This window comes from Poecilia latipinna, unplaced genomic scaffold (assembly GCF_001443285.1).
Source record: "Poecilia latipinna isolate Pla-1442-1.1 unplaced genomic scaffold, P_latipinna-1.0 Scaffold2113, whole genome shotgun sequence".
In the NCBI taxonomy this organism is placed as follows: Eukaryota; Metazoa; Chordata; class Actinopteri; order Cyprinodontiformes; family Poeciliidae; genus Poecilia; species Poecilia latipinna.
In genome coordinates this window covers 50,664-63,141 of record NW_015114729.1, presented here as the reverse complement: position 1 = coordinate 63,141, position 12,478 = coordinate 50,664, and the positions used below count along the sequence as shown (strand labels likewise).

Genomic DNA, 12,478 nt, shown 5'->3' with positions numbered 1-12,478 from the left:
GGCCGGATCCGGCCCGCGGGCCGTAGTTTGGGGACCCCTGATCTACATGCTCTTTACGCATCACAATCAGCTGAAAGGTCTCAACAAGGAATGGGAGTGAATAAATTCTTCCTCCAGTTTAATGGAGGCAGTAATAGACCCATAACAGTGAGAGGCGACTGTGGAACAAGTGTGACACAGTTATATGATCGAAGGCAAAGACGGGAGCAGTACAGAGGGAGCAGAGACTCTAGAGGATCTTTCAGTGACTGAATGACCTAGTAAATAAGTTGATCGCAGAATCTGATGCAGATCACGTCAAGCGAGTTTTCTTCTACATTTAAGACTCAAATGACTCCTATCGCTGGCAGACTGATCTGTCAACAGTAGAGCCAAAAAGTTTGGTTCTGACAGGAAATGAGACTGTTTCACTCAAAACATAAAACAAAGTAAGAAGAGCAACAGTAAAAATTATTGTTTCTATGTATAGAAACAGTGGTTGTGTTTGGGGACCAGCAAAAAAGGGCTGTCAAACTGTATTGATACCTCTCTAATTAGGCAGTGGTGATGAGCTTCATGTCTTCAGCGTTGAAAGGCCTTCTTTTGCTCCCTCCAAAGATTCTCTATCAGATTCAAGTCAGAGCTCTGGCTAGGCCACTCAAAATTATTAAAGGGCATTCATGCAATATCAACATTGTTGAGCTTTATGTCATGTTGTAGTGTTATTCCCTCATCAAAAAATGAGCGTTGCTTTTATTCTTTTATGCCTGTTTGAAAAATCCTTTAATCTCTCGTGGCAACCATTCTGGTGTGCCGAAAAATGTACATGATTTACATGACTGTGCTACAAGGTTGGATCATGTCCCTGAAATTTAGAACACCACTCCTTTATTATTATTTTTAATTTAGAGGGAACATGTTAATCAAGATTATTTGAAACTCAAATCTGCCATAATAATTATGAACTTAACTGTACATACCATGACTGTTTGGTTCTACAATCCCAACTGTGATCTCACCAAACTTAACTTGAATAAAGTCATTAAAAAGAGCAACAAATAACACAAAAACTCCAAATGACACATTGAAGTAATTTATCACCATGACACGGATGACCCCTGAACACAGATCACAGAAAATTAACACCTCCCTCATTTCAGATGAGAAAAAGCTAACCAATCTTTCTCGAAAACTGGAATCATCAGCAGCCCTGGCCGACCTGGACATACATCAAGACAGAGGAGGGACAGTTCTCCTGACAGGTCATCTGTAGCATGGTGGATCAGCGCCGTGCCACACCTTGTGTCTGACATAGAACAGAAAAACACTCACATCATGTAGATTTGAGTGACATCAAACTTTCTGCTTTAGTTGGAACATCCACTGCCTTCATGCTGCAAAGAGCATTTTAATGAAGTTTTTAACTATTATTGTACTATATATATATATATATATATATATATATATATATATATATATATATATATATATGCGTGTGTGTGTGTGTGTGCGTGCGTGCGTGCGTAAAAGGGATTTTTTGGGTTTAGGGCTATTTAAAGAATACAGAGCAGCAAAGTTAGAGTGCATTTCTATAGAGATGATAAAATCTCATCAGATCTAATTTAATATTTATTACATTTTCAGAATACATTTCATTCTAATGTTATAACTGCATGATGCTGCTAATGATGACAGAAACAGGTAAAGGTTTTTATTTTCTAACTGCTGCTTTTGTTTTTGCTTTTTCTTCCAAAGTCTGACAGCACCAGAGCTTTAAGTGGGTAAACATTAAGGCTGTGAACAATTACTCTTTCATAACGCAACAATGGGCAATGGAAGGAGATCTGACCTTGTTAAAGAGGATAAAATACAAAGAGGAAGTGGGCTTGAGATGGGTGGAGGCAAGAAAATAAAATAAAAACTGCTGTGTATTTTCACACAGAGAAATTACATGAATACAGTGCTTTATAAAAATTATCACACCCCTTCATCTCTTTTATATTTTTATCACATTACAACTGCTCCCTCCAGGAATTTATCAGATAGTCCAAAACAAAGAGTAATTCACATCTGAAACAGACAGAAATGTGACAAGGGGAAAAAGATGTGCATATTTCTATAGATGGAAGCTCAGCCTTACCTAAATTTTTATATTATTATTGGGCAGCGCGAACATTCAGAAAATATTTATGTGGCTTTGAATGTAAGAAGCATACAGATCTACTTTGGTCTGCTACAGAGCTCCACTGCTAACCTATATTTTATGACATGCTCAGCTTTTCCTAATTGTGGTGGTCACATGAAGAATCCTATGATCAAATTATCTCCATTTGGTCTTACTACAGTTGTTAAACAACCACTTATCTGGGCCCCTACAACATCAAATCCTCTCTCTGGAGTCAAAATTTGGCATAGCAATGCTAGACTCCAGGGCCTTGTCAGTAACTTGTATTCCCAGGTTATCTTCCCAGGATTCCGTTACCTTAATCATATTCATTCATGCTCTGTTTGCATACATCTAATGTCTAATGTAGTTCAAGGTGTTTCATTGAACTAAAGCCAAATTGGAGAAGATATGATGATCTGGATGATAGTTGTCCACAGTGCAGACACACACACAAGGATATGTGCATTGTGTTTTTATAAATCAGAGCTGGATTTTTGTTTTTTCTATACATTTGGCTTAGTCCTCATTGAATTTTCATATGATGTGCCACTAGGTGGTATGTATTGCTAGAGTTGTCTTATATCTGTCATTTGTGTAAAAATAAAAAATAAAATCTGAAAATAAAATGTTAAAAAAAGATAAACATATTTCAAGCAACATGCTGGATTCAGTGACATTAAAATTCAACGCATCATACCAAAGCTCTTCCATCCCCACACACTCCAACCTCCTATCCATGAGCTATACTCCTCCTCCCATCCCTGCAATACTGGTCTGCTCACATTTACCCAATCCATTTCCTTCAGTGCCACTGGAGAGTGAGGAAGCAATTATGAGGCTGGAGTAAAGGGCAGAAGACGGGAGAAGATGAGTGGGTGTTAGAGCAAAGCTATTGGTGGTTAGTCAGAAGTGGCCAGTATTGTTATTTAATAGAGTGACCTCCTTTATATGGTGTTTCAAGTGTAGAGAAAAGGACCACCCTGGCCCCTCTGTTAAAAGGTTCTTGATTAGCCTAGAATATAGAACACAATAAAGAGAAGGATCTTCACTGAGACACTGGAGTAGCTTTAAAACAATAACCCTTTTCACAGTTTATATTCTGTATAAATCCCATCCTGAACCTTTATCATAAGTATATGAAGCATCTACACAGAGCCACACTTGTTACACTAGAACTGTAACAAACACTAGAACTGTAACAAACAACTGTAACAAACAGATGTGAGATGAGATAAAATGATAGTTACAGTGAAAACATAGACTATTATAGCAATGGCAAACTTCAGTTCAATACTAAAGTTTCCCACATACTTGGGCATACTGTGCATAAATCTGAGAGAAGCGCAGACTCTCCACACTGATCGCAGATGGCTGAGATTTCAAAGTTGAGTGTTTTCAACTTTCCTAGTGACAAATGGTTCATTTTCCACAATCCAAATGGATACAGGCAAGTTTGATAAGTAAGTTAGTCCCATTTCTTCTCCATCAGGTTAGACAGATGATGCGGCACAAAGTGGTAGTCACTCTGCGTGTTCTGGCGACTGCTTGTGCTGACTCAACAGTATTGGCTCAGTGGTTCACACAGAACAGTTCGATCTGAACACCATTTCCCACCATATGGGTCATTGATGGATCACTAATGTCAATTTGGTAGCATAACATACTTTATCACATTGTGACCAACTGTTGTAGTACTATGACAACATGCTGGCTAATGTTAAAGCAACTTAATCAATGTGGGTAACCATGGCAATCAGTGAGCATTTAAAGCAACTGTTTCTGCAGTCAAGATGCACATATATCTTGCTGTGTTTACAAACAAATAATCCCTCTATAGGGTTGTAGCTTGTCAATGGCAGAAGGAAAAGCAAACAAAGCCATTCAGTCAATGTTACCCACGCTTTCAAATATTGAGCAATTAAATTAAAAGCAAGGAGAATGTTTAATACATTTTAATGCTGAGGAAGATTTCATGGCCCTACTCCTTGGGTTGCTTACAGGGCACACAATTTCCAGTAAGCTGCATCGAGCTGGCACATTACACGTCATGGCCAAACCATAGCAATTGGGTAAAACCAGATCTAATCGTTCCAAACCTCAACACAGTCCATGCCTCCAGCAAGCAATAGTTTTCCAATAGCCGCAGGGTCAGACCCTGTAGAAGGAAGTGTAAAACGAGGGGTTGGATTTTACCAGGTGTACACAGTTGAAAAATGTACCTTTGCACATCCATATACATTTTTAATTCATCTTTTGAGCCAGATGGTTAACATATCTCTTCCTTACCAAAAGTGAAAAATCATGTTATGTGATGAGAAACTAACTTTACTAGCAGAAGGTATTATGTAGAGGACAATGGATTCAATTGGCATCCACCAAAACCAGATTTTTGAGTGTGGTTGAGTCCTTTGTAAGACAACAAACTCTGATAATAATGACCAACCATTAGATCTGATCCAATCTGTCAGTCAGTTAGTTTTAAACTTTTTTTCTATCAACATTCTTGAAGAAAACCCAAATATGCTTTAAGTTCCCTTAGAAAACTAGAATCAGTGATCTGAAAATGGTTGCAGGTGAAAATTAGAGGTGATTTGTTACAAGAAATAGTTTTATAATTTAGCTTGGCCTTTCTTTTCAAGCCAGAGAACATGCAAATGTGGGTGCAGACATTTTTCCCTACACTGACCTTTTGTAAATTAATGACAGTTTCATACGGCTTGAGAAGGTTAGTTTTAATGCATCATTAGTGTACACTCTGCTGCCTCCTCCACTCAGCCACCAGCAGGCCTAAACCCTCCGATCAACATCACTCTGAGTCTGAATATAAAGAAAGATTCAATAATTGTGCATGACTTTGATGTAATTCTTTCTCCATTTGCCTCATATTGTAAATTAGTGTCAACAATGTGTTTGAATAGGTTAGCAATATATGATATGTACATATATATACATCAACCTTTACTCACAAGAGCAAGGACTGAGTACAGTGGATGTACAACATAAGCATATGCTTAATTTGGCTTCTGTAGTGTATATACATTCAAACACACCGTAGCACAAGTAGCATATTTAGGAATACAGAAAAATATGAAGAAAGCTCTTCACACACGGAGAGTATATGTTTGGTGCACACAGCAGAGCACTATCAGTTCTGCTTCAGTTGATTAAAAAAAAAAGAGCCAAGGAATGGGGGGGACTTATGAATTCTTCATGCTCCTCATGAAGGCGAGACAAGTATGGGTGAGAGAGACCTTTTAAAAACCCATAGATGAAGACGACAGGAGACAGTCTTAAGAGCTAAAATATGTATGAGCTGATGAAAAATGAGAATAGTTACAGCTAGTCGAGCTTTTATCTAACAGAGTATCAGTTCCCTCCAAGTCCATGTAGCCCATAACAGTCTTTCAGTTAGACTCCAGACACTGCTTGTTTATAGAGGCAGAGGCTTCCTCTTCTTCGCTAAGATGTACACTTAGAAGGAAACAGATTAAGTATTAATTTTAAAAGTGACTTTCTTGTACTCACCTTCCACAATTTGCATTGGAGACCTTTAAAAACAAATATTGTGTCAGATTGCTTGATCATAGTCATGATGCGGTCAGAGATTCCTTGGAAGTCCCACCGAGGTCTGAACAGGGAAGTTGTTACTCTGCTCCTTCCTCCTTTTCATTATAGCTCACTAATGTGATCAGATTTGTCAGACTCATGGACATCTATTTCAACTATCACTAAGTTTTATAAGTGAGGCAGCCATATTGGATAACAACAAACCTCCAACTGCTAGGGCAGGGATCTTCAAATTCGGGAGATTTGGCGTCCTGTCACTTTAACAAATGTCTCTGCTTCAACACAGCTGAGTTATATCATCATTAGCAGGACTGAGTAGATCATCCAACCATTTGATTCAGGTGCGTTGGACCATGAACACAGCTAGAAAGTTGCAGGTCTCTTGATGGCCTGAATTTGAGGATACCTGTTATAGGGCACTTCTGTTCTTTTTCCAACAACAAACTCGGTCCCAACAAAAATAAGACTAAATCACCTTCTTCAGTCAAGCAGCCAATTGCTACAAAGGTTTATTTACATATGTGTTTTTGTTTTCTTACCGTAACACTACTTTTGTAACTGTAGAGTAGTATTTTCATGTACTGTATTATATGTATTATAGATCCAAATGAAACAAATTATATTCCAAGAAAGATTGAGCAATTGTTCAGCTAAAGGTGAACTAAGAAAATGAAAGGCTCTCGCCAGAATTGCGTATCAAACCGCAGAGACACTTGTTGTACCACTTAGTGGAAACAAGGAATAAGACTGCCATCCCTGGAGTCAAGCATGGAGGTGAAGACATCTACAGGCGTTTTCTGACAGAGACAAGTGTGTAGGAAGCCAGTGAGTGGGGCTTAAGGTTGAATTTTGATAGTTTGCATCAAGTGTGTGTGAAACAAGACAGTAATATGTTATTATTGTTAACGGGAACTTTGGAGCTGTATTCTCTTAAAATGAGTCTTCATAGAGGGTTTATATGAATGCCAGGGCAAGGGACGTTGCTCTGCAATAACACCTTCCATATTGCCCAGTTTTTGTAGCAGTGGTGCACGCTATAATCACTGAGTTACAAAACTTCAGGGTGCACGTCCAGAGTCTGAGGCACGGTGTGGCTTCTGCGCTCTCTGCCCGATTCAACACATCATCTATAAACCTAGCTCTTCAGTGTCCCTCAAACAAGACACTGAAGATGGACCAAGGATGGATTTTCTAGCATATCAATTGGATTCATAAGCAAAGGAAACAAGAACAGGAGCAGTAGTAGACTCTGAAACCCTCTGAAAAACCCCTCCTGGCCACTACAGGCCACTTTGTGCAGAACCTCCAGTGGTTCTGCACAAAGAACCACTGGAGGAAATGAAAAAAAAGCCTCTTCAGATAAAACTGAATCCAACTTCCTTCTTCGCAAAATATAAACAAAAGAGTAGCATCAGATTTTAGAGTTTGTAGAATTTCTCTTTGGTAAAAACACCACGAGCCATTTCTTCTGCTAACACAATGTGCATTTGTTTTGGTTGCATTTATCCAGAATACCCTGTGCTGTAGTCCACTTCCTGAATTTGGAGTGGTCTCTGGTCCACTTCGCATTCAAATATAAATTTGAAACGCACCAGAGTTCACTTTAACTGAACAGGGACTGAGGTTTGTCGGTAGAGCAGAGTTCACTTCTTTGGTCTGGATCAGAATTCCATTCCACATTCACACTTCTGGAAATGAACCAGACTTTCTAGGCAAACGAACTAGAGTTTGATTGAAATGTACCAAACAGGGCTGGTGTAAATGCACCCTAAAGTTATTGAAGGTTCTAGCTAGTCTTCAAATCTCTATCCTTCAAAATCTCTGTCGTGGGAACTAAAGCTTTGAATTGCCAAGCAAAAGTCAAGAAAGATTAACTATTTACAGGGTGTTTCTGTAAAGAGGAATGGACCAATAAATCGCCTAGTACGTGATAAGTGAGTAAACCTGGCAATGAACAAGAAATATCTGCCTTAAGTTCTTCTTGCAAACTTTCTACATTAAAATTTGAGTCAGATTTTATCTTCGTTCAAAAACTTATTTCCTCTGATGAAGAGCATTTTTGTTAACATTTTAGGATTGATATGTTGTCTCCCCTCATTAAAATTAACCTACCATAAGAGATTGTGCTTCCGTTGCTAAATGAACACACTTGCAGAATCAGGATGGGGTGAAACAACTGTTCACTTTATATAAAATAAAAATATCTAGAGAGCTTTGCAAAGGTAAAAACTGAAAGGACACGCTTTTGAATTCATGGAAGCGGTGTAAACTTACCAGTTTCCATTTTGTCCTTCCTCCAGAAACTGGAGGTCCTTTGCTTCACATGACGCATATGTCAGCTGCACCCGGTACCGGCTGCTGCCACCCTGCAGGAACATATGACTGTCAAATGTGGCACAAACCACAAACTGATGAAAAGAGTAAAACTGATCCAGCTGAATCCAACACTGACTCAAGACAGAAACACCTGTGATGTAGTAAGTAAGAAAGTTCGTCCGTCCGTCCGTCTGTCCATGATGTAATAAGTTGAATTTTATCAAGGCTTCAACATGTTTGAATCTTGTTTAATGCAGGAATAATATCTGTATTAAACAGACACCCCCAAAATTGAAATATATTATTTCCCTTTAAGGTTTCCCATTCATATCTACAGTTGAAATGTATAATTTCACACACAAAGGTTTTACTAAAATTTGACTGGATGCTTAAAAGTGAACGAACCACTACATCCCAGTACATCGATATGTGTAAATTTCTAATGTGACTCAGAAGAACTCTGCTGATTTAGGAAAGGCAAACACATTTACCATCACTGGTCAGCAATGTTTGCAACCCAGAGAGCCACTTAGCCATTTAGTCCAGGTTAACAAAATTCAGTTAAAGCCACAAAAGCTACATGAAACTAATTATTTTTACATCTGCTATTGGAAATGTGTTCATATTTTTAAATTAAACAATTTTATTGTTTTTAGGTTTTAAAATATAGAAAATCAAACTTTTATATAAAGGTATTAAATACATTTCTTCAATGGAACATTTAATTTACATTGTAAATTATGTCAAAAAAGGCCACAGTTTGCAACCAAAAGACAAGCAAAAATATTTCTTACCTTATTGGTGTACATTTTTGCATAAATGTTTTGCATATATTGCACGGAAAAACTGCTTCAACTAACATTATTAATTACGTTTAGATTAAAAGAAAGATTATTTAGCATTGTCGGACAAAGTTATTAAGATTCACAAAGAAGAGTCTTAAGAGCCACATGTGGCATCAGAGCTGCAGGCAGCAGACCCCTGCACCAGATGTATGCAGGTAGAATCCCTTCAGTCCTTCATTCGTCCCTCATTTCTTAAATGTCAAGTGGTCAGGTCCTGCTGCTAAGAAGACACAAGTCTAGGGAACTAATTAAGCAGTAGAGGTGTCCAAATTCAGGAGGTTGAGATACATTTCAAAGAAATGAGAGGAAACTGACTGATGATGGTGACTGACTGGAAAAATGTGATTAATAATGCAAGAACTATCTAGCATCAACAAGTGAAGAATGAGTCACTCTGAGCTACATTTTTAAAATAAAGTTACATTTAAAGTAAAAATGTTCTCACCTTATAAGTCTTTAAGTTTCATTCCACTATAAAGAATGCTGAGCTAAGCTAAAGTCACATACATTCTTATTGTTGGCTTCATCCTCAGAAGAGTTGGAGGACTCCTCTCCGCTGGACGGAATTGTCTCAAAGTCCTCTGTGTCCATGGAGAGGAGACGTCTCTGGGTCCAGCCTAAGGACACACCATCAGACATTAGTATTTTTCAAACAAACAAGTATTACCACTGAGGGGGGATACTGCTTTAGAAGGGCAAGATGGGTCGTATGAGCCTGCAGCTAGGAATCAAATGAATTTAATCTGCAGAACAAATACACTTAGGACCCAAAGGGAAGGCTACCAGTCAGACAATGACCATAACAATGGGATTGATATTAAAACTGACCTTTTAGCCATATCTGTCACAATTTACGATTTTTGTTAGTGAGGATGAAGATGCGGTGAACCCAGGTTTTGGTGTGAATTGATGGTTTTAATGAAATCCAGAAAAGTACAAGGTCCAGGCAGCACATATGAGCAAAGGCAATAGCTCTGACACAGGTAGTAACTGGTAGTAACTTGACAGGACTGACAAAGCCATGTGACTTACAACTTAAGACTAGGATCTAACACAAACAACAGACACGGATGGGATAAATACACAGGGAAGGTAATAAGGGGAAAGAAGAGCCAGCTGGGGCAACCAAGGGGAAGACGCAACAATATAGGAACTAATTAACACAAAAACACACATTCCTACAATATCAGACCAGTTTAAAGCAAGGCTGTATTGGTAGATTATAAAACTCTTCAGTTTTAATGCAGAACAACATTTACCAAATACTTTATTTACAGTTTTAAATATTAGTGGCAGAATGGCTGTCAGCTAATTAGGATGACTGATACAGCCAGCAGCCTCATCTCGTGTCATTTTGCATATGTAGTTCAGCGAGAAAACAGCAACAAATTAAACAATTAACTAATTCAAAATTATATTAAGATATGGGTCCAATACCATTAAAATAACTTTGTTTTCTACTGAAGGAATATTCTGTAGAAGACACTGAGCGCAACTTCCTTCTTCACAAAATGTAAACAAAACAGAGTGGCATCAGAAGTTAGTAGTTGTAGGATTTCTCTTTTGATTTTGGTGAAAGACCACAAGCCATTTCTCCTGTTTATGACTAGACTTTGTTCTGGTTGTTTTTACCCAGAATGCCCTGTGTTGCAGTCCATGTTCTCTTTTTGGAGCGCATTTCTGGTCGGCTTGCATCCACATATGCATTCAAAGTGCACCAGAGTTCGCTTCAACTGAACCGAGGCCTAGGTTGGTAGGCGGACCAGAGTTCACTCTTTTGGTCTGAGTTTGATTACTCATTCAAATGAATCAGACATTCTAGGCAAATGAACAGAGGTTAATTTAAAGCAGATTAAACAGGGCTGTAATCAATGCACCCTTAGACTCCGTTCCAACAGTGGAAACCAAACCTGACAACATCCATCCATCCATCCATCCATTTTCTGAACACCCTTGTCCCTCAGTGGGGTCGGGAGGGGTGCTGGTGCCTATCTCCAGCTAACGTTCCGGGCGAGAGGCGGGGTACATCCTGGACAGGTCGCCAGTCTGTCGCAGGGCAACACAGACACACAACCATGCGCACACACACACACCTAGGGGCAATTTAGACAGACCAATTAACCTAACAGTCATGTTTTTTGGACTGTGGGAGGAAACCGGAGTACCCGGAGAAAACCCACGCATGCACAGGGAGAACATGCAAACTCCATGCAGAAAGACCGGGGCCGGGAATCGAACCCAGAACCTTCTTGCTGCACGGCAACAGCTCTACCAACTGCGCCACTGTGCAGCCCACCTGACAACATATCTTTTCTTATACTGACAAACTTTGAATCGCTTGAAAATAATCCTATACTGAAATGGATCCAGACTGATGAGTAACAACTCTGGTGAAGAATTCTTTCCTCCCTGACATTTTGTCGTGGAGCAGCCAACCAGGTGAATCCCTCCATTATGGACAGATATGGAAGAGACAAGAAGCAGGATGCAATGGAAATCATCTGTAGAACTGTTTTGCACAGCTAAAACCCTACTAATGACTGTCATTATTAATATATATGAGGCAGGGGTGCGGTATTGGGGGAAAAGTGATGACAATTCTACAGGCCCTGACCAACAAGGGGTCCTCCACAATTTAATTATTTATTTTTTGTTCATAGAAATTAAATTAAAAAATCATATTGTCTTTTCAAAGATTGTTTTTAGCAGTAAAAATTTAATGTTCCCACTCCCAAATAAAAAAACACACATCCATATTTGCCCTGAACCATCCATATTTGCATTAAATGGTTTGTTCCTGCTTGGAGCGCTTGAGAGTGACGCTGTTAGCAGCAGTCAGTGGAAGACACAAACAATTGTGGTAGCTACTATGCTGCTAAAAAAAATTATAAAATCAGGTTTTCAAAAAAAAGAAGGAGAGAGAGAGAGATATTGAAAAATGCAAGAGTGTTAATTTATAACCCAATTTTTCTCCAAGAGAGTTGGGTAGACTGTGTGAGATTATCAAGCATTTAGCATAATTAGCTTAGCTACAAACTACTGTTTGTCTCCTTTTCACTAGCATTTAATGAATTAAGGAAAAAAATCACGAACATATTCATATATTTAACTTGTCCCTTGTACCTTTTACCACTTAACAACAGATGAGTCAGACAGCAGCAGCTCTAACCCACGTCCCTCCTGACCTGTTCTCTCCTGAGTGAAATTAAAGCTGCAGTATGTCACTTTTATATAAATATTTTTTTCACATATTTTTTAAAACTGTCATTATGTTGTGACAGTATGGTATGAGAGGAAAAATCTACTTCCACTGCCTTCTGCCCGTGCTAGAAGCAACTAGTGAGTGGCAGGAGAGTTTTAGTGCTATCAATCACAATCTCATGTGGTGCTGCTCATCCTTCCTCCCCCTCGATTTGTGCCATGCTGCAGCTAGCATAGCACAGAGCTGTGCAGATCCAAACGGTGAATGCTCAGTTTAGTTAGCATACGTAGCTACCAATGACGGCAGACAACGATTTCTTGTAATGATATGGCGTTTTTCCACCATTAGCACATTTAGCAGTGAATGAGGCTAATAAAGAATGTCCTACTAGTTCTGATTGGT

General features: G+C 38.9%; 1 protein-coding gene and 1 long non-coding RNA gene across 2 annotated transcripts in view; both read right to left on the bottom strand.

Annotated features, from left to right (window-relative positions):
- Nucleotides 1-12,478, bottom strand: part of LOC106936291 (guanine nucleotide exchange factor DBS-like) — a 64,769-nt gene that overhangs the window by 6,108 nt on the left and 46,183 nt on the right. The window contains exons 11-12 of the mRNA XM_015017169.1: nucleotides 9,382-9,491; nucleotides 7,988-8,079 (exon numbers count right to left, since the gene is read on the bottom strand). Of these exons, the coding sequence (XP_014872655.1) occupies nucleotides 7,988-8,079; nucleotides 9,382-9,491 (202 nt within the window). The remainder of the gene's footprint in view (nucleotides 1-7,987; nucleotides 8,080-9,381; nucleotides 9,492-12,478) is intronic.
- Nucleotides 10,520-11,545, bottom strand: LOC106936292 (uncharacterized). The gene is made up of 2 exons (XR_001422103.1): nucleotides 11,171-11,545; nucleotides 10,520-10,784 (listed from the first exon to the last, which is right to left on the bottom strand). It is a non-coding gene; the product is annotated as an uncharacterized LOC106936292 (long non-coding RNA).